General features: G+C 43.2%; 8 protein-coding genes and 1 non-coding gene across 9 annotated transcripts; 7 read left to right on the top strand and 2 right to left on the bottom strand.

Annotated features, from left to right (window-relative positions):
• Positions 1-27: 27 nt before the first annotated feature.
• IL334_000477 lies at positions 28-100 on the top strand. Its single transcript has one exon. It is a non-coding gene; the product is annotated as a tRNA-Asp (tRNA).
• Positions 101-584: 484 nt separating this feature from the next.
• IL334_000476 (NADH-ubiquinone oxidoreductase chain 5) lies at positions 585-2042 on the top strand (the record flags this gene model as incomplete). The annotated part of the gene is made up of 1 exon (XM_062932260.1): positions 585-2042. The coding sequence occupies one exon, from the start codon at positions 585-587 to the stop codon at positions 2040-2042; it is 1458 nt and encodes a 485-aa protein (XP_062788311.1).
• A 188-nt stretch (positions 2043-2230) lies between these two features.
• Positions 2231-3400, top strand: IL334_000475 (NADH-ubiquinone oxidoreductase chain 5; the record flags this gene model as incomplete). Its single annotated transcript, XM_062932259.1, has 1 exon — positions 2231-3400. The coding sequence occupies one exon, from the start codon at positions 2231-2233 to the stop codon at positions 3398-3400; it is 1170 nt and encodes a 389-aa protein (XP_062788310.1).
• Positions 3401-6231: 2831 nt separating this feature from the next.
• IL334_000474 (uncharacterized protein) lies at positions 6232-10026 on the top strand (the record flags this gene model as incomplete). Its single annotated transcript, XM_062932258.1, has 7 exons — positions 6232-6631; positions 6697-6900; positions 6958-7040; positions 7098-7197; positions 7255-7334; positions 7389-9186; positions 9248-10026. The coding sequence occupies 7 exons, from the start codon at positions 6232-6234 to the stop codon at positions 10024-10026; spliced, it is 3444 nt and encodes a 1147-aa protein (XP_062788309.1).
• Positions 10027-10363: 337 nt separating this feature from the next.
• On the bottom strand, positions 10364-11539 carry IL334_000473 (uncharacterized protein; the record flags this gene model as incomplete). Its single annotated transcript, XM_062932257.1, has 4 exons — positions 10364-10581; positions 10653-10704; positions 10772-11101; positions 11237-11539. The coding sequence occupies 4 exons, from the start codon at positions 11537-11539 to the stop codon at positions 10364-10366; spliced, it is 903 nt and encodes a 300-aa protein (XP_062788308.1).
• A 364-nt stretch (positions 11540-11903) lies between these two features.
• Positions 11904-15022, top strand: IL334_000472 (aspartate-tRNA ligase; the record flags this gene model as incomplete). Its single annotated transcript, XM_062932256.1, has 13 exons — positions 11904-12084; positions 12165-12258; positions 12352-12526; positions 12679-12771; positions 12852-12972; positions 13060-13499; positions 13564-13602; positions 13677-13829; positions 13894-14049; positions 14112-14172; positions 14246-14535; positions 14634-14718; positions 14799-15022. 13 exons carry the CDS (start codon positions 11904-11906, stop codon positions 15020-15022), a joined length of 2112 nt encoding a protein of 703 aa, XP_062788307.1.
• A 425-nt stretch (positions 15023-15447) lies between these two features.
• IL334_000471 (uncharacterized protein) lies at positions 15448-18791 on the top strand (the record flags this gene model as incomplete). The annotated part of the gene is made up of 19 exons (XM_062932255.1): positions 15448-15518; positions 15626-15648; positions 15712-15865; positions 16014-16074; positions 16155-16499; positions 16630-17013; positions 17091-17147; positions 17206-17348; positions 17423-17484; positions 17559-17636; positions 17705-17719; positions 17770-17795; positions 17847-17894; positions 17955-17970; positions 18019-18054; positions 18113-18122; positions 18188-18235; positions 18285-18528; positions 18624-18791. 19 exons carry the CDS (start codon positions 15448-15450, stop codon positions 18789-18791), a joined length of 1989 nt encoding a protein of 662 aa, XP_062788306.1.
• A 367-nt stretch (positions 18792-19158) lies between these two features.
• On the bottom strand, positions 19159-20613 carry IL334_000470 (uncharacterized protein; the record flags this gene model as incomplete). The annotated part of the gene is made up of 5 exons (XM_062932254.1): positions 19159-19436; positions 19500-19912; positions 19980-20074; positions 20135-20278; positions 20344-20613. 5 exons carry the CDS (start codon positions 20611-20613, stop codon positions 19159-19161), a joined length of 1200 nt encoding a protein of 399 aa, XP_062788305.1.
• A 961-nt stretch (positions 20614-21574) lies between these two features.
• Positions 21575-26770, top strand: IL334_000469 (uncharacterized protein; the record flags this gene model as incomplete). The annotated part of the gene is made up of 22 exons (XM_062932253.1): positions 21575-21615; positions 21700-22048; positions 22108-22192; positions 22248-22328; positions 22405-23051; positions 23114-23211; positions 23285-23468; positions 23527-23688; positions 23745-24104; positions 24160-24232; positions 24291-24354; positions 24410-24509; positions 24570-24632; positions 24689-24839; positions 24909-25038; positions 25116-25239; positions 25302-25453; positions 25515-25867; positions 25932-26027; positions 26095-26192; positions 26262-26409; positions 26520-26770. 22 exons carry the CDS (start codon positions 21575-21577, stop codon positions 26768-26770), a joined length of 3810 nt encoding a protein of 1269 aa, XP_062788304.1.
• Positions 26771-26931: the final 161 nt, after the last annotated feature.

Below are 26931 nucleotides of genomic sequence, written 5' to 3'. Positions count from 1 at the left end.
CCCCCTTTCAGTTTAAAAGCAAGTATAGTGGAAGTATCATAATCGGCAATGAACCTCCTTGTCAAGGAGGGTTACGGCGGTTCGAACCCGCTCTTCCTCGTTAAATCACATTATGCAATTCTTACGTATCGATATTCGACCGGTAGGATGACTATATGTCTGCATCAATGCACATTGTAATTACAGTGTTATACATTACACATCATATGATACCTATGTATTTTATGCAATTAGGGTATACTAATAAAATAGTGTAATCTTCCATTATAGATTTTACTCATCATATACAACGCATAGACGTTAAATCACCAGTATTGGATGACACTTGCTCTAGTACTATTTCTTATCGGTATTCTTGGATTTATCATGAACCGTAAGAACATCATTCTAATGATTATCTCTATTGAGCTTATGCTCCTAGCGGTAACACTACTGGTACTGGTGAGCTCTTACAATTTCGACGATATTATGGGACAAACATATTCTATTTATATCATCGCTATTGCTGGTGCTGAATCAGCTATTGGCCTAGGAATTCTAGTAGCATTCTATCGACTACGAGGTAACATCTCTCTACGAACATAATGTATCTAGCTATTCTTGCACTTCCTATGTTTGGATCAGCTGTTGCTGGTCTACGAGGACGATCTATCGGTGTGACTGGTGCTCACATTATTACAACAGGATGTCTAATGGCATCAGCAGCTCTTGCTATCGTAGCATTTTACGAAGTAGGTCTATCAGGATCACCTGTATCTATTGTACTAGGTACATGGATTGACTCTGAATTCATGCTGGTACAATGGGGATTCCTATTTGACAGTCTGACAGTGTCTATGCTTCTTCCAGTGCTAGTTGTATCATCACTAGTACACCTGTACTCTATTTCTTACATGGCAGAAGACCCTCACAACCAACGATTCTTCTCATACCTATCTATGTTCACATTCTTCATGCTTGTGCTAGTAACAGGAGATAACTACCTTATTCTATTCATTGGATGGGAAGGAATTGGTATTTCATCATACCTACTAATTAACTTCTGGTATACACGAATGCAAGCTAACAAGGCTGGTATGAAGGCTCTAACAGTTAACCGGGTTGGTGACATGTTCCTATCAGTAGGATTCTTCGCAATCTTCTGGGTATTCGGTAACGTTGATTACGCTTCTGTATTTACAGTAGCTCCATATATCAACGAAACAGCTATTACAATTATTGGACTACTTCTACTGATCGGTGCTATGGCAAAGTCAGCTAACATTCCTCTTCATACATGGCTTCCGGATAGCTTCCTAAATATTATTTCACGATTTAACGTCGTATCTTCTCGAGCCTTTAGTACTTCAAACTTCTTTAACAAGAAACCAGGTAAGAATCGTCTGCCTGATACACCTCTATATGAGTATCTATTTTCATTTCTAGTAGGACTTATTGTAGCTGGTTGTCTAATGATTCGCCGTCACGGTAATATGCATACTGCACGTCTAACTATCAAGTTTACCGTTACTAAGGGTACTGACAGTTCATGGCTAGATTATCTCTATACTCTTCTTTCACCATACTGTTACAAGGGCTGGTCTACAACTGAAGAAGTAGACAAGCGCGGGGATACTCCGGTATCCTCAATTCGAGCTACACTCACTTCAGCTACTCTTGGTGTTTTCTTTCCTTTTTATACTCTTTTTTGGCTATCAAATCGTGGTGTATTCTCTCGAACACTCACAATTGAAAACCTACAGTATTTTAATCTTATTTCACTGTCTGCATGGATTATGGCATCGGGGTTTTGGCTAGATAAGCTACCTTATAGTGCTTTTGATGGTCTAGCTCTTCCTCTACCACATACCTTCGGCAGTGAGGAAAGTCATCTACTGAAGAAGCGACTACTAGAGCTAGGGGTAAATACACTATACCAAAGTGCTCAAGATCGGACACGAGGACGGCGAATTCTTCTAGTGCCTCGGCATCGTGTACCAGAGCTAGATGCTAGACATCTACTTATTCCTACTAAGGCTCATCTTACAAAGGTACCTAGTTAAATCGTATAATATTAGTGTCCAATTACGACATAAAAGTCGTATGCATAACATAAACTGCAGAAAAATCGACTTTTTCATAATCTGCAACAGTATAACTGTTCAACGACTGTATTCCCCACTACATGTTATATACTCTGTGAGTATTAATGACACAGTCTGAACAATGTCGAAAGTCATTGAACACAATAATGTGTATAACAAATTTGGCGATGGAAGGACCTACACCTGTGTCAGCTCTAATTCACGCTGCTACTCTAGTAACAGCTGGTGTTTACCTGATGCTACGGTCATCTCCTATCATTGAATACGGACCTACAGTTCTTGTAGTTATTACATGGGTAGGTGCACTTACAGCATTCTTCGCTGCTACAACAGGTCTTCTACAAAATGATCTAAAGCGAGTGATTGCCTACAGTACATGTTCACAAATGGGGTACCTATTTATGGCTGTGGGGCTTAGCCAATACAATGTTGCGCTGTTCCACCTAGTAAATCACGCTTTCTTTAAGGCACTACTATTCCTTGCTGCTGGTGCTGTAATTCACGGTATGGCTGACCAACAAGATCTTCGACGACTCGGAGGTCTGGTTAACTTCCTACCATTTACATACACAGCTATTCTTATTGGTTCACTATCACTAATGGCTCTACCATTTATGACAGGGTTCTATAGTAAGGATCTTATCCTTGAAGTAGCACTAGGACAATATGAAGTATCTGGTACTATGGCCTATTGGCTAGGTACAATTTCAGCTGTATTTACAGCCTTTTACTCATTCCGACTAGTATCACTAACATTCTTCACTACACCTAATGCACCTAAGGGTGATTATCTACATGCACACGAAGCACCTATGATCATTGTAATTCCTCTGGTAATTCTATCAATCATGTCAATTGTATTTGGTTACATTGCAAAGGACATGTTCGTAGGAGTAGGTACTGATTTCCTATCTACAGCTCTGTACCAACACCCTGATCATATTACACTAATCGAAGCTGAATTCGGTCTACCTCTGCTAATGAAGCTACTTCCTGCTATTGGTAGCCTATTCGGTGCTGGTCTAGCACTATATCTATACCATGTAGTACCTGCATTTACAATTGGTCTAACAAACGGACCTGTTGGATATGCTGTATACTCATTCCTTAACGCTAAGTGGTACTGGGACGCACTATTTAACGGTTTCATTATCAGTGCTTCACTACGAGTAGGTCTAGTTATCTCTAAGGTACTTGACCGAGGGGTTATCGAACTAGCTGGTCCATACGGTCTAAGCACAGTTCTAACTGGTACAGGACGATCTATTGGTGCATACGACACAGGACTTTTAGATAGATTACAGGAGATCAATTGACACGTCCTCAATGGGTCATGCCGTCATTTATCGGAGAATTAATGTTCTTCCGGCATCTCATCATTAGACGAGAAACACACACTAACCTAGCTTGTTTTATTTTTCCTAATTCTAAATGACAGCCTTTAGAAAGTGTAAATCTCCGAAGGTTGACACTTTTGGGAAAAGGTCCAGAACTACCTGACTTTTGTTTTCTTTTCCTTCTTCTTCTTCCGTCATAACTGTGTCATCATGAATTAAGAGATTGTACGAGGGAAATAGAATGGAGGGAGGGTCCATCTTGTCATGAGAATATGATTCCATGTCAATTGAGAGATTGCGTATGTCGTTCGTCTTTAGTCATATAAGCGATATAATGATCTGATTATGATCATGATTATGATTATCATTATTACATGAATTGATGGACATAAATCTTATTTCATGTCCGAAGAAAAGGTTAGATTAGTCAAGTCACGTACGTACGTACGTACGCACCACTTCTTTGAGTATGAGCAATCTCAAAAACCGATCGTAAAAGTACCTTGTATAGTTCTCGTACTTTGTGAGATCGATACCTGACATGATCATGAACGCCACGCCACGCTACACACTCATCCACCGACCCCAACAGAGAGACGACTGAGTCAGCTTTGTTAGATTCGCTTTCAGTCGTTAGGTTATGACGAAAAGTGATATGCAAAAAGACCCCGCAAATCTCATGTACCGTGTTTACCGCCCACATTTTTGTTTAAATTTCCCTTTAAACCGCCTGATCAGGTTCTGGTTCAGGGTTTCCGATTTTTGCTCTTTTTTTCCACTGTGTATACCGTAAACTGCGCTAAGGGAAATTTAAACATGCCAATTCCCGGCCGTGAGAGATTCAATCTTGGAAGAATACGAGAGAGTAAGAACAAGTTGATACGGGACCTGAACCTGAAAATAAATACTTTGAAAGTCAAGTAATCGATCCTCCCCCCCCTCGAATCTCATTAGTAAGAAGAGTGTAACGGACTAGTACTAACTAACCATAATTATTTGGGTCGTTTTTCCTTTTCAACCCAAAAATCTCTCATTCCTATTTGCGGGTTACGACACCATCCTTTCCTTCTTTCTCTTCCTTCCTTCCATGTGCCATCTTCCTCATTACATTCATAGGTGGTGATCATCATTGATCCTAGTCATCAATCATCATCTGTGCCATCTTTCGTACCGCAACTCTTCCATTCGCTACCCCCAGTTCCAGTAAAAGAGATAACTTACCCCATACCCCACTTCATCACTCGAAACAGGTGGAGACGCGTATTATATCATCAGATCTCACTCGTCGTCGTCAACCGTTATTATCTCACCAATACTGTGGCTGATAGCACTGTAAATTCCTGCTCTGCTTTCCAACACAAGACGTGGATTTTCATAACGTGGATTCACGAAGTCCCCTGTTGTTCATCTATTTCAGGCTACGAGAGAAAACAGGTCTTCGTGAGTTTTTCTTCACAGTATAGCGAGAGACCTGAAACGCCTCCTCTGGTTGGAAAAGGAATTCGCTAACGTCTTACCTTCCTTCATATCTGTCATTCCCCATCAAACTGACAACACACATAATTATCGCACTGTCCCATTGTGATCCGCACTCATGTCCTTTTCCTACACCCTATCCCCTGGACAATCAATACTGTATCCCCGAATATGAAATGGTCCGAACCGAATAAACATACAACGCTTTGACATCCCTAATGTCATCTCACGGACATCTTTGTCTGTTGCTTGGGTGTTCTTCCCCCACAACAAAATAACAATCAACATGTTCATCATCCTATCCAACAATCAATCAATCAATTGATCCCATCATCCATTGATCGATCAATGCACACACATCAATGGAATCTCCGACAATTACGCTCATCCTTTCTTTCTCCCCCACTCCAACATGACGCTTTGACTGCTTGTTTCGCATTCTCACAGCCTCTTTTGGAGTGACGTCTGCGCCCATCAATCGATCATAAAAAAGATACATCAATAGTAGTGTTCTCGTTTTAGCTTCCTTTGGAGATCAGACCTTCTATATCAATACGAAAACAGTACCATCTGATCTTTGATGAATCATTGATCATCAATCAATACTCAGTCAACAAACGAAAAAAGATAGGGAGAAAAGGAATCAAAGAAATAAAGGGGATTTCAATCGTTTGAATTCTAAAACCTTTCCCCCCTATCTGATCATCAAATCAACTGATCAGACCCACACCCACCCATTCTTCCCCACCGCCGTCTCATCATCATCATCAATTATCAAAACACCATCAGGCAACGAATAAACTCAACTCACGGTCATTCAATCTGTTTTCTTCTTCCATTCTTTCTCCTTCTAATCAGGTATCAAGAAAAGCATCAACCCAGAAAGAGGAGAAGAGCGCATAGTGAATTCTGCGTGAGTCGATCTCTTCCTTTCTTGTGCGACGTCGGTCAGCCATATCAATCACCACTGGCTTTTCTCTTTCCTCTTCCTTTTTGACGGTGCTTCGACTCGTCAATGGTGTCTTCGAGCCTTCCCTTTGTCTTCGGAGCATCCTGAGTTGTGTATCGGCGAAACTTCGCTGCAGCTCATCATATCTCATTCCGCGAAGAGATATTGATGAAAGGATTTGGTGAAGTGGAAGGTGCCATGACGGTCTCGGGAGGAAATTGAGTCGGATCACGACATGTCATATTTGCGACACTTGGTTTTCCTAGAAAGACTGACTTCTTCCATTCTCATTTCGCCACCATGACATCCCCTGACAATGACCCTTTACTGACATATTCTTGTTATGCGCCACCTTTATATTCGACCGATATTTCAACAACCAGTGATGCCTGACGCCAGAATGTCGCACGCATCCCATCATCATCATCACTCTCACTCTTCACACCCCTACCCTTCACACGGCCCTCCATCTGGTTATCCACCATCGTCTTCTCATTCACCATACCCGCAACAAACCGTACATCGCCATCACTCTTCTCGACATGTTTCCAACGGCCCACCTCCGGGAGTTATCGGCGGACCTCATCCTCCTCCTATGACAATGTCTGGTCCTCCCCCCGAAGCGATCGGACCTCCTCCAGTAGTAGCTGTTGCCAACGGACATAATCATCTTTCGGGTCCTCCTGGTCCTGCAATAAGTCCAGCTGCTAGAGCGGCAAAGGAAAAGATGGAATCTTTGTTAGCTCAACTTGCCAATGCTAATGAAAACACTTGGATGTTGATTGGTAAGTGAGCCGTGATACTTCATGTATGGTACGCATTGAGCCTGACTTGGCGTTTCACGATATAGGTGCCGTAGCAGAAGGAATGAACAATCCTGATAGAGCTTTGACGGCATTCGAAAACGCATTACGACACAACCCCTCTTCAGTTCTAGGTTTGAATGCTGTCGCCTCAATCGCCAGGAGTAGAGACAACTTTGATAAAGCGATTGAATACTTCCAAAGAATATTGAATATCAATCAGGAGAATGGAGAAGTCTGGGGTTCTATGGGTGAGCTAAGGATTGCGGTCTCCACTCGAGCTTCAGCTAATTGCGATCGGAGTACAGGTCACTGCTTATTGATGAAAGACGATCTACCAAAAGCATACACTGCTTATCAACAGGCTTTGTATCATCTCCCTAACCCTAAGGTGAGCTTATATTGCGTATCTCACACAAAGGAGAAGTAGCTGATACATTTCTTACAGGAACCTAAGCTGTGGTACGGTATCGGTATTCTCTATGATCGATATGGATCTTTCGAGCACGCCGAAGAGGCATTCTCTAGCGTTCTCAAGATGGATCCTAGTAAGTTATCTCTCTGTGTGCACGAGTCAATGCCATCAAGCTGACGTTATTCCACAGATTTCGAGAAAGCAAATGAGATTTACTTCCGACTTGGTATCATATACAAGCATCAACGCAAATTCCCATCCTCTCTAGAAGTAAGTTGACGTTTCCGCTTGGATCATACCACAAAGCTGATATCATCGGTTTAGTGCTTCCGTTACATCCTCAACAACCCGCCACGACCCCTCACATCATGGGATATCTGGTTCCAGCTTGGCCACGTTTACGAGCAAGACCGAGATTATGAGTCTGCCAGAGATGCGTACATGAGAGTTCTTAGTCATCAACCTGATCATGCCAAAGTATTACAACAACTTGGATGGCTTCATCATCAACCTGGTGCTCCTTTCGCCGACCAGGACAAGGCAGTCGCATTCCTTACTAAGAGTCTTGAAACTGACGGTACCGACGCACAAAGCTGGTATCTCCTCGGTCGAGCATTCATGGCTGGTCAACGATACAACAAAGCATACGAAGCATATCAACAAGCAGTCTACCGAGATGGTCGAAATCCTACTTTCTGGTGTTCCATCGGTGTTCTTTATTATCAAATCAACCAATACCGAGATGCTTTGGATGCGTATTCTCGTGCTATCCGATTGAACCCTTATATCAGTGAAGTCTGGTACAATCTTGGAAGTCTGTACGAATCCTGCAACAATCAAATCACCGACGCCATCGACGCTTATTCTAGAGCCGCCGAGCTTGATCCAACGAATAACACCATTAAACAACGACTCAACATACTCCAAAACCATGGCAACGCCCCTCTACCTCCAGCACCTGGCCCCGTCGACGTTCATCCTTCTCAATACAGCGCCACACCTACCGGACAGCATCCTGCTGGAACTTCTCCAGGTCAATCACCTCATGGTCACCCCAGTCAACTACCACCGGGAGAGATTCCTGCTGCGGGACGTGACTTGCCACCACCTCCACCTGGTAGCGAATTTGGTCGACCGCAGTCACCTGGCCCATTCAGAGGCGGAGCCGCACCTCCTCCCCTCGCCCACGTTGATGAGAGTAGAGGGTCAATGTCGAGACATGCTCCTTTGGCTCCTATCGAAGTGGACAGACCTGATGGTCCTGCTACAAGGGAAAGAGTACCAGAACTTGCTCGTGATGCACCGCAATTCAATGGTGGAGGAAGATACGATTCTGCCGGACGGCTTGTCGAATCTCCTGCTTCTCCTCGACGTAGAGATCCTTTCGGTAACGGCCCTCCAGGTTATCCTCCTTATCCCCCTTCGCATCCTGGCTCTGCCTATCCTCGTGAAAGGGACCGAGAAGAATGGGAAAGAAACAGGGAGAGAACAAGAGCTTCACAGGGTGGTCCAGTCGACATCCGGGGACCATCACCTCGAATGCATGACCGAGCGCCTCACCCTCAAGTGGACCCAAGAAGACAACCTTCTCCTAGAATACCTCCTGAATTCCGAAATGATTACCAGCGACCTGGAGAGGCGTACCCGCCTCAGCAGTACCCTTACGAGCACAGAGGATCTTATTCTTCCGGACCTGACCCACGATTCGAGCCTAAACGAGAAATGGAAGACGCTCGACGTCATGACGGAAGACGATACGACGAACGAGAAGCTAATGGTACCCTTCGTCACGAAACTGTTAATCGTGATCTGCGAGCAGAAGACAGTAGGGTGCCCAGTCCCGCTCCTTCAGCAAGTAGCAAAGCTGGGTCCAAGCGAAGGAGTGAGAATGAGAAGTCTGGCGGTAGTGCCAAACGGACAAAGGACGACAAACCGCCAAGTAAACGATCTTCAGGCGACAGTGCGAAGAAGGACAAAATCAAAAGCGGACTTCGAGCCAGTCTGGATGACGAATCTCGTGGTGTATCTCCTAGGCCAACAAACCCAAGCAGCCCTGGGTCTATCAGGAGCACACCTCAACAGACACCTCAGAAGCCTGTTCCATTTAGAACAGTCGATGAAGGTGAGTATTGAAGACTGATGACCAAATGCGCGATCAAAAACCTGATGTTCCGTTTTCGCAGATTACGATGAAGGTGCTGCCGATGCTCTGATGACTTTACACGGGGATCGACCTCCAACCAGCAAAGATAACTCGGTACGAAACGGTTCCCCTGCTTCTCCAATCGAAGCGCCTAGCCCAGCAGCAACATCAGTTCTCGGCTCGAAGAGACTTGACCCCCCTTCACCTTCTTCACCAGTCAACGCGCCGAAGAAAGCCAAAGGAGAAAAATCAACCTCTCCTGCTGCTGCACCTGCCGCTAGACGAATGATCATTGAAGTGCTCAATACGCCTTCGATTGGTTCCCCTTTACCGCGATCGACGCCTGCAGAGGAGAAAACCGAATTGGATGCTAACAAGCCTGATGGGAAGATCGAAGAGGTCACAAACGCAACAGAGGAAGAAATTGCAAAAGAGAAGGAAACCACTTCTGCCCCAGAATCGGTAACGGAAACCATAAAATCAAACACTGCTCCATCCGAATCTACCCCTGCACCAGCTCAACCCGTTATAGAAGAACAGGACAAGGAAGAGGACAAGGAAGAGGACAAGGAAGAGGACAAGCATGAGGAGAAGGAGACTTCGAGACCTCCTACACCACCTCTTCCTGCAAAATCACCTTCACCCAAAGAGCCTGCCTCTGAAGAGGACAAGAATGGTGATGTGGAAATGGGAGAACCGGAATCTGAGGCTGAGCCTCGAGAGAAATCAGAAAACAAAATTGAAGCATCGACAACAGTGGAGAAAGAAGAGGAAGAAGGAGAATTGAAAGAGAACGAAGAAGTAAAAACTGCTGAATAAGAAGTGTACATATGTGGTGTCAGGCGAAGAAACATGTATTACAGAAAGAGAAAAAGAGAAAGTAGGACATGAATCGTGTATAACAAGAATAATTCAGACTTACTTTTGACTTTGCTAGGCTGATTTCCATCTACCTTTATTCATATTCCTCCTTTGTGATTTGGCTTATATAGTTAGAATGGTTATACATGCGTTTTCCCATCCAAAAGAATGTATTGCGCACTAGAAGATTGTCTATGCTCTGACTCGAGATGGGTACATGACGAAGGCATGTGCGGATATGCGTTTACATGACTAATATATACATTGTTGGGAGTACATTGTGAATTATACTCGATCAGAAATATCTGCTCTTGATCAGACCACTCCACGATTTAGCTACGTAATCTATAAATCCACCTACATCACCTAGATTTTCTTCACTTCTTTCTAAACTTTCGATGGTAGACTTATACCTTGCAAGATTGGATTCCAAAGATGAAAGAGCGTCCGGAAGGTGGGTATTGAAATCTGGCGTAGCTGCAGAAGACGGGTATGATTTGAGGAGAGTGGATTCTATTCAAGTTGAATTAAGAGTTGATCAGTATGTATAGTATGATCCCTGGTATGAAGGGAGAGAAAATCACCTGAAGACAGGTAGACCAACGATAAACCTATTCGTTTAGTGTACCATTCGGGCTATTTAACGAGGACTGTCAGCGCTTGATTCCCCTTGAGCTCTCACGAAGAGAATAGATTGACTTACACCGGGACCAGTAGGTTCATTCCAATAACCTCTTTTAACCTTGCCTTTCTCTTCAGTAAGGTATAAAGCTTCATCAGCAATTCTCCATGCATACCCTAATGGTCCCAGAGGATTTATAGTTATCAAAGGTATTCGATCACCTGTCACTTGTGATACCTTGCTCAAGATAGTCGATGCTTGTTTCGTACCTGATAAAGCGGAAGAAGCAGCAAGTAAAGGTGGGATGTATTTCGTAGGTAAACGTAAACTTGACAATAAAGTTAATATGATCGGTATAGAAGGTAGTGGTAAGGAAAGTGATGAGGTTGGTGTAGTTAGATTTGCGTGAGCCTGTTAGGTATTGCCAGATTTGTTAGCTGCCGATTGCGAATGTCAAGATTTATGGACTATAGAAGGGAGTCTGACTCCCACCGTTGTGCCTGCGATACAACTATATATATACATCTGTCAGAGCAGATTACTCACCTCAATTAGATTTGGGCCAACCTGAGAACTATATTCCAGCCTCCTTCTTAATACATTCGTTATATCTTTGTCTCCACTCTTGACTGAATGACGCATAACTTCCAACCCTCCTTCCTCCCATTGTTGCACTAGAGCTTTAGAAGCTCCAACAGACCCAGAACCGAATATCGTATCTATAACAGCTTCCGGATCCGTCACTTCAGGCTTGAGATTACGTAGAGCGTGTATGAGTGTCGGTCGAGCGAAAGAATGGGAAGTGAGAAGAGGTAATGCGGAATTTAAGATCTGAGATCGAAGTGCCATTCTTCAGAGGCTACTTCTAGAGGCTGAGTTTAGCAAGTGAGGGAGAAGATACTGATTTGAGTAAAGAAGGATGATATTTGAGTTTTACCGTACTATGTGAAAGGTCCAAAAAGAAGGGAGAAAATGCAGACGATGAATGAGTAGAAAACGTGAAATCGACAAGAGTGACATCGGAATTGTTCGAAGATCTGAGATTATTTTATATGTATCAACAATATAAATTATTATCATTTCTTTCGGAAAGATTAACCGAAAAAGACAAGACAAAAAAGTTGGAATTTCGTACATCTTCGCATTGTTAATATCATTCATTGCCCTTCTTCCTCAACACACACTTCTCGACCAACGAGAGCCGAAATTGGATATGTCATTGATACGCTCCTCAAGAGCGTTAAGAAGCTTCAAAACATGTTCGAGATGTTCGATCACTTCTCAACCTCGACAAATACCTTCATTAACCAGGATACCGATCAGGTCAAGTTCAACTGTAACTCCAACAAGTATAAAGCCTTATATACCGAAAAGCGGACCTAAAGCTCATCATGGTATGTCAAAGTACCTAGAACATACCACAATGACTTATCACAGTCCATACGAATCGAGATGCTGATTTGATACTCTGTAGGGCCAAGAGCGAAGATTACTCACGATGTAAAAGATCTTTCAACTGATTTGGAAGGTCAAAAAGTAGTGATTGCAGGATGGTTATTCTCACAACGGTATGCCTACTTTCAGTCATCACTAGTATTAGAATCGATCCTGGTCAGCAATGAGATGGAAAGCTGATGAGCTCATCTGCTACTGAAACACAGACGAGCATCTGAGAATCTTCATTTCTTCACTTTACGTTCATCCACCTCTTCAGTCCAGCTTGTTTCAAGGCTAAAAGAACCTTCTCAAGATATCATGTCATGGCCTTTGGAAAGTGTGGTCCTAGTCGAAGGTACCGTTAGAGGTAGAAAACAAAAAGCGAAAAACGGTAGTTCAGTAGGTCTATTTCAACGAGTATGGGTAAAGATGTCTTTTGAGACGAGATACAGGCTTCGATCTCACGACATAGTCTCACTCAGCCTGAAGAGAATGAGGTTCATCGCCTCATTACTCAATGAGTTTTCACTGATATTCCTTCCGACCTCTAGCCTGTTGATGAAATTGAAATTGAATTATCTGGTGTAACGCTGCTCAATCCTGCTGAAGCTGTGCTTCCCTTCTACCCTAACCGACCCGAGGTTGTGAGTGTCCCACTTTATTTATACCAGATGATCATGCGAGTACGCCATGCTCTCCCACATTAGGCTGATGAGCTTACCAGGCTAATGAAGATCTTCGAGCGCAACATCGATATCTGGATCTACGAAGAGCGGATTTAGCTGAAAATTTGAAAGTGAGAAGCAAAGTTGCTCATATAATAAGAAACTATCTACACGATAAAGGTGAGCTCTACCCTTGTCCCTTTCGAGCTGTAAGGTGAACTTATCATGATCACCAACATCATTTGCTAAGTTTATGTCTACGTACAGATTTCACCGAAGTTGAAACACCAGTCTTACTGAATTCATCGCCGGAAGGAGCTAGAGAATTCCTTGTCCCCACTAGATCACCAACATCAACCGGTTTACCTGCATTCTACGCACTGCCCCAATCACCTCAACAACCTAAACAACTACTAATTGCTTCAGGAGCCATTCCCCGTTATTACCAATTAGCTAGATGTTTCAGAGATGAAGATGGAAGGAAAGATAGACAACCTGAGTTCACTCAAATAGATCTAGAAATGGCTTTTGTGGATGCTTCAGCGCCACCTCCGACAAAAGATGGAATGAGATCGACTTGGAATATAGGTGGTAGTCAAATTAGAGAAGTAATTGAAGGTTTAGTCAAAAAGATCTGGAAAGACATCAAAGGTGTAAATCTGGAAGGTTGGTTCAGAGTAATGCCTTATGATGTCGCTATGGATGTGGTAAATCAATCTACCATCGTCTCTGCTGAATAGTGAGAAAACTAATAAACACTCCCTTCGTCAGTACGGTTCAGATAAACCAGATACGAGATTTGAGATGTATGTGAGTACTCAAGGCTTTCGAAGCACGATAAGACGGAGTAGCAACGGCTGTATCATTGACGATGGCCTTCTTAGACTTTACCAATCGGTTACTATCCAACTCTATCCGACGCATCTCTCGATAAAGTTTTATTAGATCAATCACCTTCAACGATAGAGTATCTGATTTCGCCAGCTGCACAAGCGCAAGCTTTAAATATCCGTTCTTTGGCACAAAGTAGCCAATTTGTATGTCCCTTTCTTTGCTCCCATCTGATGATGAGGATAGATGAGCTGAGTTATCAATATACAGATCGATTACGTCAAAATCACCAATGACAATATATATACCTGGCAAAATGATTCAGTCTTGACAGCTCCTATCGGACTGGAACAAGATCGAACTTTACCTGCAGGTGTCAAAGTTGGCGATGTAGTATGGGTGTCTAGACGGAAGAAGGTTGCCGAGGTGCGCTCCATTCTTACTCTACCACCACGTGTGCAAATGGTCAAGCTGATTACGAGCTGCAGGGCGGCTGGACGCATCTGGGTAGACTAAGAGTACAAATCATGGAGCTATCAGTAGCCAAGGGTATGTGATCGATTTATTATGACTTGTGTTTCGTTCACTGAATTTAAAGCTAATCATACAACTCGCTATTTAGGCTTGATGACATTACCCTCTGAACCTCATTTCTTGTGGATCACTCAGTTCCCACTGTTCACAATGGCGGATGAAGATAAAGCGCACTTATCAAAAGGTAGATACGCATCAACACATCATCCATTCACTGCACCAATGTTCGAAGACATGAACGATCTCAAAAATGGTAAAGTCGATGGGGTAAGAGGACAACATTATGATCTGGTTCTAAATGGTCAAGAGATAGGTGGTGGAAGTGTGAGAATACATGATGTAGATCTACAAGAATGGGTCATGAAAGAAGTATTACAAGTGAGCAAATAATCTTTTGATCTTTTGAGCGGGAAATGTGTATACCCAGTAATTTAGTGAAGTAGGTGATGATGAGCTGATCTATTGCCCTTTTTCAGCTCGACGAACAAGAAATAGGTAGATTCGACCATCTTCTAAAAGCTCTACGATGTGGTGCACCACCTCATGGTGGTATAGCATTAGGTGAGCCCATCTATCGACATTCTCACATCAGAGATTCGTATCATTCATGCGGCTAATCGCGTATCGGCGACATGATGCAGGATTCGATCGTTTGATAGCAATCTTATGCGGCGCGAAATCCATTCGAGAGGTGATAGCATTCCCCAAATCTGGGACTGGTATCGATCCCGTATTCAAATCACCGTCGATATCATCCAATGACGTTTTAGCTGAGTATGGATTAACAAGTCTGAACAAGGAGAAGATCGAGGAGGTCGAAGGACAAAAGAAGGATGTGGAAGATGATGAGACGAGCTCGCCGTAGAAAGAGAGATAAAGCTTTGTGTGATATCTTTTCCTGTCGCTTTTTGAAAACCGATGCAAAGAGGGGAGGGCCAGCAAATAGAAGGTAGAAAATATCATATAGACAGCTTCTTTCAACACACACCACTTGCATTTCACATATTTCATATAATGACATGATGTTGGATTGAAGGACCAAACAAATCCGAATGTCATTTCCGCCGGAACAATTAAATACCCGAAATTGCAGCAGCAACAAAGGATGATGATGAACACTCGATCCAGTGACCACATGCCAATAAATTGTCAATGAGGGTTATTATATCTATTCCTCTCGTCCATCTCTGAGACTTGATGCTAAGGTTGATCAGTCAGACAGCATCTTGTATCTCACCTAGGAGAATCTTATCATTGGGATTAGCACATAGGGTGAAAACGATTTTCACCATGTCTTCTGATCCAACAGCGAAGTTGACGAAATTGAGAGAATTGATGAGAGAGAGGAATATTGATGCTTAGTATGTTTCTCCCTTTCCCGCAAAACCTTTCCTTTAACCTGTGCACTATTCCCCTATCCTGTTTCTATACACTAGTAATACTGATATGACTGAATGAAACTACGCAGTATCGTCCCATCCGAAGATGCTCGTAAGGTGTTCCGGCTATTTTCTGCATCCTCCTCGAATCCAAGCTGATAATCATTCTGCTCAGACGCCTCGGAATACCTCGCACCTTGTGACGCAAGAAGAGCATTCATAACTTCTTTTACAGGATCAGCGGGATGTGCAATAATAACTAGGGATGAAGCTAAGTGTTGGACAGATGGCAGATACTGGTTACAAGCTGAAAACCAATTAGGCGAAGGGTAAGTCACTGTATCTCTGACCGTCACTCGGACCTTTAGTATCGAGGCAGGAACGGGGATTATCAAAGCTAAAGCCGTAAAGAGCACAAGCTGGTCTTGAAATATCCAGTCAGAACTAGCCAGCTGACAAATGAGCAACGACTCTTAGATGGACACTGATGAAAGCTGGACTGAATACAACTCCAACGTGGGGAGAATGGCTCAAGTCGGTTAGTCTATCGCCCATCTATGCCACTATATCTTTGACACAGGGAACGTAAAGCTGATTGTCCGTTGATGCGCCATATAGGACCTACCACCATCATCTAGAATAGGTATTGATCCAACTTTGATATCAAAGTCTGAATGTACGACCTTATCAACATCACTCTCAACTTCACCTATCAATTCAACTCTAATACCTATAACCGAAAATCTGATCGATATACTATGGTCCGATTCTGATAAACCATCTCGACCGTCAAATGAGATTTTCCATCTAGAAGATCAGTATACGGGAGAGAATGTAGGTTCCAAGATAAATAGATTAAGAGACAAATTGAAGAAAATAGGTAGTCCCGGTATGGTAATTGCAGGTTTGGATGAAGTTGCTTGGTTATTCAATTTGAGAGGTTCAGATATACCTTATAACCCTGTGAGTAAAACTCACTTGATACAACTCCTCCTTCACGATATGTTATCAACTAGTAGTGAAGCATGGAAGATGTCAATCCGAACCGACATTTCATCTGAAGATCAAGGCTGATATCGTGTCTACCGAATAGGTGTTCTTCGGTTATGCCATACTCACTAAAGATGATTGCACTTTATTTGTTTCACCTACATCATTGACTGATTCAGTTAGACGCTATGTACGTGAAAATGGAATAGCCGTACTGGACTATGATCAGATTTGGCATTCTTTAAGCAATTGGCAAAAGAGATTAAATATGGAAAGATCCCAATCCCAATCGCAATCGCAAAGTCAGCCTCAGTCACAAACGAATGACGTGGAAATGGACAATCAGCCAGCTAAAAGACCAAGGACAGATGGGGAAACATTATCAATATTAACAGAGAAGAAGGAAAATGAGGCGAAGATTATCAAGACTGATAAAGTCCTAATTGGTGGTAAAACAAGTTGGGCCGTAGCTAAAGCTGTTGGAGAAGTGAGCTCTCATATTCTTGTCTCCATTTTGCAAGAATTGGAAGGCTGAGCTGAGCTGATATTGAAATTGTGGTGTAGGATAATGTCGAAGTTAGAAGATCAATGATAGAGGAATTCAAAGCTAAGAAGAATGCCGTGAGTTGACTCTTACCGATCGTACAGTATTGTTCATCCTGCTGATATGCCTATATAGACCGAGATAGAAGGTTTCAGACAATCTCATATACGTGATGGAGTCGCTTTAGCAAGATATTTCGCTTGGCTAGAAGATGTCTTAAATAAAGATGAAACGTGGACAGAATATGATGCTGCCACTATATTGGAGAATTACAGAAAGTAAGCTAGCAACATTCCAGCAATGCATACAGCATGATCGATCTATAGCTTATTATGTTCCGGTAACGGTATAGGGAGAATAAGTGGTTTATGGGATTATCATTCGAGACTATATCCTCGACAGGTGCAAATGCGGGTATGTCATACTCCCCATCTGGTTTGATCTCTCGATATACTTGAGATATGAATCACGCTGACAATGCCGTCTAGCTATCATCCATTATGCCCCACCAAAAGAAGGTTCCGCAACCATTGACAAGGAAAAGATGTATTTGTGCGATTCAGGAGGTGTGTTTGTATCTACTCCGCTTCCAGAATCGACGAAAGCATTCGAGCTGATCAAAGAAAGAATACAGCTCAATATCTTGATGGTAAGCTATTTTCGAAGCCAGCTGACAGAAATTAGCTTACTCGATCATAGGAACAACTGATGTCACGCGAACTTGGGTATGTCCTTTTCCATTTTCATTGTCTGGAGTATGCTTGACGATAGTATAGCATTTCGGTTCACCAACTGATGAAGAAATAAGAGGTTTCACACGTGTGGTGAGTCACGATCACGAATGGAGTCGACTAAGGTAACGAAGCTAATGTCATGCGATATAGCTGCAAGGTCATATAGGTTCGTCAGCTACGAGTGGATATTGGAGGTTAGCTGACACCGTCATAGCTCTGGATACTGTCATTTTCCCTCAAGGCACAACAGGTGAGCTGCTTGTATGGCTAAATTTCTGTCTGCTCAGCTGAAATCGCATTTCTTTTAGGTTACATCCTGTAGGTGAAAATTTCTCACCAATGGGGGCAATTACGTATGAATGACTGATCGTCTTTTGACCTAGGGATGTTCTGGCTAGAAGGGCACTGTGGTCAGACGGACTTGATTATCGGTGAGTCAATCAAGCTCGAGATTCTCAAGCCCTTACTGATCTTTCGAAGCCACGGGACATCTCATGGGATCGGTTCATTCTTAAATGTTCACGAGGGTCCTCAAGGTGTTGGACAGAGACCAGCATACAATGAAGTACCCCTCGTCGAAGGAATGATCATTTCAAACGAACCTGGATATTACGCTGATGGGAAATTCGGAATACGGCTGGAAGGAGTTGATATTATAGTGAGAGCGGAAACGAGGGAGAATTTCGGCGGGAAAGGTTATTTAGGTATGGAAAGGATAACTATGGTAAGTTTAGTATTCTCAAGATCCGATTATGACCCGAATGGTTAGATTTCACGCGGAGTACGAGTACTGATATGGTTCACAACGAAAAATTACAGTGTCCAATCCAGACTTCCTTGATAGATGTATCATTACTCACCCAACCTGAGAAAGAATGGTTGAACGAATATCACTCTGAAGTGTTGGAAAAGATCGGACCTCTGCTGGGAGAAGTGGGAGATGATAGGGCTTTGAATTGGTTGGAAAAGGGGTGTAGGCCTATATGAGATCGAATCGCGATGATAAATACTCAAAGGAAAAGGAAAAGTATAAACTCATTATATGTGTGTCCATAGCCAAATCATGCATTTTATCATAAAAATCAATTTTCGTAAAAGGCAAAAAACATGCTGTTTTGTCTGTAATATATATATATATATATGTAGTAAGGAGAAAGCTAAAATAAGTGACAAAAAATTGTGACAACAAAATAAAAAGAAAGGGAACTCTATATAAAAAAGCGAGAAAAGGGTACATGAGTATAAAAGTGGATATATAAATAATTTTGGTTTCATCTTCTTCTCTTCTACCCGAAGGGTTGATTCACTGTCCATCATTCTAGTCGTACAAGTCGTTCAATAACAAAAAAACAGCTTAGAAATCGGCATCGAGTGTGAAACCGGCTTTGACAGCTGAGTGATCCGTCGTAGCACCGACCGATTGGTTGACACCTGATTTGGCATATGCTGATACTCTTGATTCGAAGAAGTTTGCTTTTCCTTGTAATGAAATCATTTCCATGAAATCGAATGGATTTGATACTTTCCAGATCTTCTCGTTTCCTAATGCGACTAATAATCGATCGGCAACGAATTCAATGTATTGACACATCAATTTAGCGTTCATACCGATTAATGAACATGGTAAAGCGTCTACGAACGACAAAAGAAAATCAGCATCAAGCACATGATAGGAGGTGTGTTGAGTGGACTTACCAGTCAAGAACTCTTGTTCAATAGCAACGGCCTCTCTGATGATCTTGTTGATAGTGTCGGGATGAGGTCGTCTTCTCAAGTGGGTGAATAAGAGACAAGCGAAATCGGTGTGTAAACCTTCATCTCTTGAGATAAGTTCATTTGAGAAAGTAAGACCTGGCATGAGACCTCTCTTCTTAAGCCAGAAGATGGATGCGAATGAACCAGAGAAGAAGATACCTTCGACGGCTGCGAAAGCGATTAATCGTTCGGCGAAAGTTGATTTGTCATCGGTAATCCATTTCAAAGCCCAATTGGCTTTCTTTTGAATACAAGGGATAGTGTCGATAGCATCGAAAAGGAACGTCTTTTGAGCATTGTCTTTGATGTATGTGTCGATAAGGAGTGAATAAGTTTCAGAATGGATGTTTTCCCTGTTAAGTGTAATTAGATGTGTCAGGATATATAGAGTACGTTCAGAGATGCGATGATATTACTCACATCATGATTTGAAAACCGTAGAAACATTTAGCTTCGGCACATTGTACTTCGGCCGAAAATCGCTCGACGAGGTTCTCGTTGACGATACCGTCAGACTGCGATGGATGATTGTCAGCTAAGTCGTGCCATCAAGTTCTCGAAACAGCTGAACTCACAGCAGCGAAGAAAGCCAAGACACGTTCGATGAAGTATCGCTCGTTGTCATTGAGCTTGTTCTCCCAGTCGTGAAGATCGGGGGCGAGGTTGATCTCTTCAGCGGTCCAGAAAGAAGCTTGGGCTTGTTTGTACATTTGCCAGATCTGAATAATTGCGGCATCAGCTTTCTTTTCCGGCTACAAAGAGGAGGGATAAGTAGGAAGCTTACCTCTCGGTATTTGATGGGGAAGAGTACAAATCGAGCGTTGGTCTCTTGAAGAAGAGGTTCATCTTTCTCCTCGCAGTCAAGATCACCAACGAATCGAGCTCTGTATTCCTCTACAGTCTCTTCTACTACTACTGGCTTCTCTACTGGTTTAGAGACGGCTTGGAGTTTGGAAAGAAGGGAAGGCTCGGATACTTTCATCGGTGTGTTGAGGTTGAACTCGGCAAGAGCATTGGCAGCAGCCTTGGAAGGGGTCTCGATAGCAGCGGACATGATGACGGGTTATGAAGTGGTTAAATGGGTAAAGCTAAGTGGTTTGATAAGAGTGGATAGAAGGAAGAAGATCGATCAACGATACGATTTAGTGTCTAGATAGATAAATATGTTTGGTGATCTGTTACAAGTTGAAAGAGAAAAGAGAAAGAAGAAGGGGGGGGAAATGTAATGTTTCGGTTGAATGAACCCAGTCTTTATATGTGGGATGTGACATGCGTTTTCAGGACATTTCCTAGTAAAGTAGGTAATGTTTTAGGATCAGTGAACATGGCGTATGGTAACAAACGACGCGTCCATTGTGGTTGACCGTGTTCAGGTTTTAATAATAATTAATGTTCCAAAAAAACCAACCAAAATATGTCAAAAACGCGAAAAATGGCTGAGAGGCTGGTAAGGAACATGTCATATGTCACGTGATTCAAGAGAAATCACCGTATCAATAACGTTAAAATCATACACGTCAACCATGATTTGGCATTTTATCGCCTGTTATCAACACACCGTCATTACGTGGAATTGTTTTCTTTGAATAAATCGGTATCACTGCATCATTCCCATTCTGAGCTTTGGAATTCTTTCGTTCAAACTTGTGTTTTCAGGAACATACATACACCTCAGTACTTCATTCAACGCGATAGTGGAGGTCATTGCATCCATGTTCCCGATTTTACAAAACGCAAGCCACAGTCGATTCCCAAAATGTACTTGTCCAAGTCATCATCGTCTATCTCCCCTTGTCTCGCGCTGCTCGGTCCTTGACAGATCGCTAAACGATCCATCCCGACCGGCCGAAATCTTGAACATTGCTTTCATCGAAAAGCTTTACGTGTTTTTGAACGCGTGCTGAAATCATCCAGTCAACCCAGGTCACCCATTACCATACGACCACCCGACGTCATCTTCCTCGTAGTCGAGATTCGTGAAGCTGTATATCTATCATACAAGCAGATCAGACAATATGGCTAAAGCAAAGGCTGAACCATCACAAGATTCCAAAGGGTATGTAGGAATATGCAATTCTTTGTCATGACCAGCTTGATCGATTGACTGACCATGGAATGCGTGATGTAATAATGATTGCAGGCCAAGACAAGCGACCTTGGCTTCTTTTTTCGGCGCACCTAAACCGGGTCCCAGACCACCTTCCACGAACCCACTTTCTTCACCTGCCAGTACCAATCTACGCACACCATCGTCACTTGCTGGAAGTTCGCCCGTAGTAAGAACTACCCAAGGCAAAGATATCGGTAGAGCTTCGAATCCAATCAAGAAGAACTTCGTTGAGAGTGAAGAAGAACTTACCCCGCCTCCGGAATCCGGACCTTCTTCATCTGCTAGAGCTGAGTCAAGTGGGAAGAAGACTCTGATTCAAGATGAGGATGACGTTGAAATGGAGGATACTATCGACGCGGACGGCTCGCCTATCAAAGTAGTAAGCTGGTCATGACACCTTTCGTTGGTGTGATGAGCTCACACATAATTTCCTTCCAGGGGAGACGACAGAAAAGAAAAGTCATGTATGTCGAGTCTGAGTCGGATGATTCAGAGGCAGATGTGGCTCCTAAGGGAAGAACAGGTGAGTTCAAAAGATCACGCGACGCTAGAGAAGAGCTGACATCACGCACCTCTAGGTCGAAAGCCTAGAAAAAGTTTGAAGGAAGATTCTGATTCGGATGATTTTGTATTCGATGAGAAAGACGATGCAGCAATGGGTGAGTGTCTATTAACTGTTCAATCACTTTGATATCCGCTTAAGATATGAGCTTGATTAATTAATGCCCTCTTCAGCTGCTGCGGCAGATGAATATGATGCATCTATCATCTCCCGTTCGCCTTCCGCTGCGTTCTCTGCTTCGCCCGAACCCACCAAGAAGAAGCCTGCACCGGCTAGAAAAGGTTTTGTGGTGTCCAAAGCTGTACCGAAGAAAGCCACCACCTCATGGTCTGGAAACAGCGCTAAGCCGTCTGAAGCTTCATCTTCTCGTCAAGCTTCTACATCCCGTCCTGGTCCTACACCACTATCAAATGCTACATCCAACGACAATGAAAGGAATGGCAGCGCCAACGCTGTCGCTCGTTCGAACGACGCAAATTCCCAATTCCTCACCAGATCTGAATTATCGAAACTCGAAGCAAAGGAGGAAAAGCAAGCAACAGACAGGCGATTCGATTTCCTTCGACCCGAAAACCTCAAAGATATGGACGGAAATCGGCCTGATCATCCTGACTACGATAAAAGAACTCTCTTTATCAAAGAAAGTAGACTCGAAGCCCTGTCGCCTTTTGAACGGCAGTTCTGGAGAATTAAACGACATCATTACGACACAGTTCTGTTCTTCCAAAAAGGAAAGTTTTACGAATTGTACGAAGACGACGCCAAGATCGGCCACCAAGAATTTGATTTGAAGCTGACCGAAAGAGTCAATATGAGTATGGTAAGTTACCCCGATTGCCCAAAATACTGCTACATCTTCATCAAGCTCATTGAACTTTCCAGGTCGGTGTGCCAGAACAAGTTTTACAATTCTGGATCCAAAAATTCCTTGGGGCAGGCTACAAAGTAGGCATTGTAGAACAGGCAGAAACAGCTATTGGGTGAGAGGAACTTGTATTGCTGATGGTAGTGAAACACATTCAGCTAATCATATCTTGGGAAATTGTAATTTAGGATGGAGATGCGACAGAAAAAGGACGAATCAAAGACTAATGGAGAAAGAAACGGTAGTGGTGGTAAAGCTACTAAACCCGACAAACTCGTCAATAGGGAATTGCGTCAAGTGTTCACCAATGGTACTATCGTCGACGGAACTTACCTTAGCTCCGATGATGCAAATCACTGTATAGCAATCAAGGTGAGCGGTGCTTTGAAGACAAGGTGTAATATGAGTGACTCACACTATCAACCGCCAGGAATTCCCCAACGAGCTCACCGGGAACTCTGCGTATGGCGTTTGCATCATGGACGCCTCAACGGGTGCTTTCGAACTGAGTGCATTCGAAGATGATGTCTGTCGAACAAGGTTGGAGACAATGTTTAGACAACTACGACCCAAAGAACTCGTTCATGCCAAAGTAAGTAGGATTATGTCTGGTGTACCAGTCAATGGGAAGCTCATATATCTCTCAAGGGTAATCTATCCATGTCCACCAGTCGGATGTTACGAAATATCCTTCCCTCTTCCACCCTCTGGCAATCATTCAAGGAGGGAAAAGAGTTTTGTTCCGCTTCTGATACTCTCGATCAGTTGTCGGAATTCTTCGAGATGGATGAAGACGATCAGGACAGCGATAAACCACCTTTACCCGAAGCTATTCAACAATATCGAAATAATGCATGCGCGATGGAAGCGCTCGGTGGATTACTATTCTACCTGCGTAGTCTTCGATTGGATAAGGATTTAGTTTCGCAGAGTAATTTCAATGTCTACGATCCTATCAGAGAAGGGAAGTGTCTGATCCTCGATGGGCAAACTTTGGCACATATGGAGGTAAGCTGAATGAGCTATTTTTATCCGAGGAAATCATCGGCTGATGATAGAGTAGGTACTTGTCAACGGCGAAGGTGGACTGGAAGGTACCTTATTGGATCTGCTCCAAAGGTGTATAACGCCTTTCGGTAAGTTGTCTTTGTTCTGTCAGATATTCAAGTGGTTAGGCTTAGAGCTTGGGAATAGGTAAACGACTGTTCCACATTTGGCTCAGTACCCCGCTACGAGATGCGAAGGCTATCAATGACAGGTGAGTTCCGCCGTAGCGTCATGAAGAAAAGTGCAGCTAAGATGGAAATGAGTAGACTTGACGCTGTTGATGATATCCTGAAAGAACGAGGTGGAGCTCGGATGGACTTTTCTGGTCGTTTCAGCCAGATTTGCAAAGGTCTACCTGACCTTGAGGTGAGTTGTGATCTCGTGGGAGGTTTGTGCCAGTTCTAACATTTCTGACGCATGTCTTAGCGACTGATATCCCGGATACACGCGAGAAGTGAGAGAGAAAGCAAATTTCTCGAGGTGATCGATGTGAGTAAAGTCAGACCGCGAGCTCAGCAACGATACTGACGTTTTGAGGGTAACAGAACTTCAAACGACTGCAAGCTGGTTTCGATGAAATGCGATCTCTGGCCGAGGGTTTCGATTCTCCCAGTATCGGGGGTCTGCTCCGGACTGCACCGGATCTGACCCCTTATTTGGCTCATATGAACTCGTTGTACACGGTGGAAAAGGGTGGTGAGTAGGATATCTAACAGTCAATCCGAATAGCAGGCAGGACCTCAGCTAAAGAAACGCAATTCACAGAAAAAACCGTGCAAATTATGCCTCAACCTGGTGCTGACGAAGAATCTGATTCTGCCGCTGCAACTGTCAACCAGATTGTCAGTCGATTAGATGAGTATTTCATAGAAGTGATCGGTAGCTTGAACTTACGGTGAATATTCATGCTAAGAGCTCTTGAGAGCCTGAAACCCCGATTCAAAAGCTAATGATCACAATTAACTTTCTTAGCAAGGAACTTCGGGATAAGTGTGTTTACTGGCATAGTGCTCAAGGGCTGAAAGAGCTCTACCATATCGAAGTGCCCGCAGCGACGAAGGTACCACGAAATTGGATCAAGACCAGTGGGACTAAGGTAAGCGATTGTGACGACAAGCTGGCCAAGAAAATCGCTGACCGCCAATCATGATGGAATAGTCCGTTACCCGCTATCACACTCCTGAGATTCTACCAATGATTCGAGAATATCAAGAAGCGGTAGAAATTCAGAACGCTACCAAGAGGGAGTTCTATAAACGTCTTATGGCTGAATTCGACAAAGACAGGGCCATTTGGCTTCAAGCTGTTCGGTAAGTCCGTGTCGCCAAGGATCAAGGTTACGCAAGCTGAATGTTCTCACTTGTCCCGTAGCGTGATCGCAGAGTTGGATTGTCTTGTTTCCTTGGCAAAATCTACGCAAAACATGGACGATCCGAAATGTAGACCTGAATTCATCGATTCATCATCAGCATTCATCGATTTCGAAGATCTTCGACATCCATCAATGTGTCTTCGATCAGATTTCATTTCCAATAATGTCCAATTAGGTGATACTCAAGCACGACAAGTGTTACTCACCGGACCCAACATGGCTGGTAAAAGTACTCTACTAAGAATGACAGCTGCAGGAGTTATAATGGCTCAACTCGGTTGTTATGTTCCTGCATCAAAAGCTAGATTGAGTCCAGTCGATAGAATCCAAACTAGAATGGGAGCTTATGACAGTAAGTCCAATAATCCATTGTTGAGACTTTCAAGTAAGATGACTGATACCATACGATTCATCAGATATGTTCGCAAGTGCTTCTACGTTTAAAGTTGAATTAGATGAATGTGCAAAGATACTTAGAGAAGCAGGACCGAGATCTTTGGTCATTCTCGATGGTAAGCTAAGTTTTACGTCGGGAAATGGTTCAATGATCGCAATGGCTGACAGCGTCTACTCTTCTAGAGCTTGGTCGAGGTACTTCCACGTATGACGGAATGGCTATTGCAGGAGCTGTATTACATCATTTGGCTACGCACACTCTGCCACTAGGATTCTTCGCTGTAAGCTTACCATGAGATCAGTCTTTATGTACAGGTCAAGCTGACTGAGACTTCTTTGATCCCTTTTAGACTCACTATGGCTCACTCACCGACGATTTCACATATCACCCGAATATTCGCAAGATGCATATGCAAACTCATGTAGATGATCAACTTCAACAAGTCGTCTTTTTGTATAAGTTGATTCCTGGTGTAGCGGAGAGTAGTCATGGTACCCGTAAGTGTTCATTCATATCTCACGAGATTAAGAACGCTTTCCTTTTTAAACCTTGTCTTGTGATTCATACGACTGGACCCTGCTAACTCGCCGCTTGATATGTTGATTAGATGTTGCTCAAATGGCAGGTGTACCTATGGAAGTCGTCAATCGAGCACAATCAGTTTCGGATCAATTCTTCGCTCAGTTCAATGCTAAACTAAATACGAAAAGACAATCTTCATTGCCCTTAATGGCACAAGCAGATTTCGCATGGTTGATGAGGTTGCTCAATGGCCTTAACAGAGATGAAGGAAAGGCTGCATTAGGTCAACAAATGGAAATCATCAAGGAATGTGCAGGGAGGTATGAGATAAGTTAAAGCCATGACTGTAATGATCAGGGAGACAAGGGCACAAGAGTGAGATGCAAGGGGTAAACAGGATTGAGAGGGGTAGAACCAGAGTATAACAAGACAATGGGGAAAGTCGAGATTGAGCATATTCGTTTTCGGCAAGAGACACATAAAAGTAGTTGTACATA

The sequence above is a fragment of the Kwoniella shivajii genome, chromosome 1, assembly GCF_035658355.1.
Source record: "Kwoniella shivajii chromosome 1, complete sequence".
Taxonomy (NCBI): domain Eukaryota; kingdom Fungi; phylum Basidiomycota; class Tremellomycetes; order Tremellales; family Cryptococcaceae; genus Kwoniella; species Kwoniella shivajii.
The sequence above is the reverse complement of the archived record's forward strand: the minus strand, read 5'-3'. Positions and strand labels throughout refer to the sequence as shown.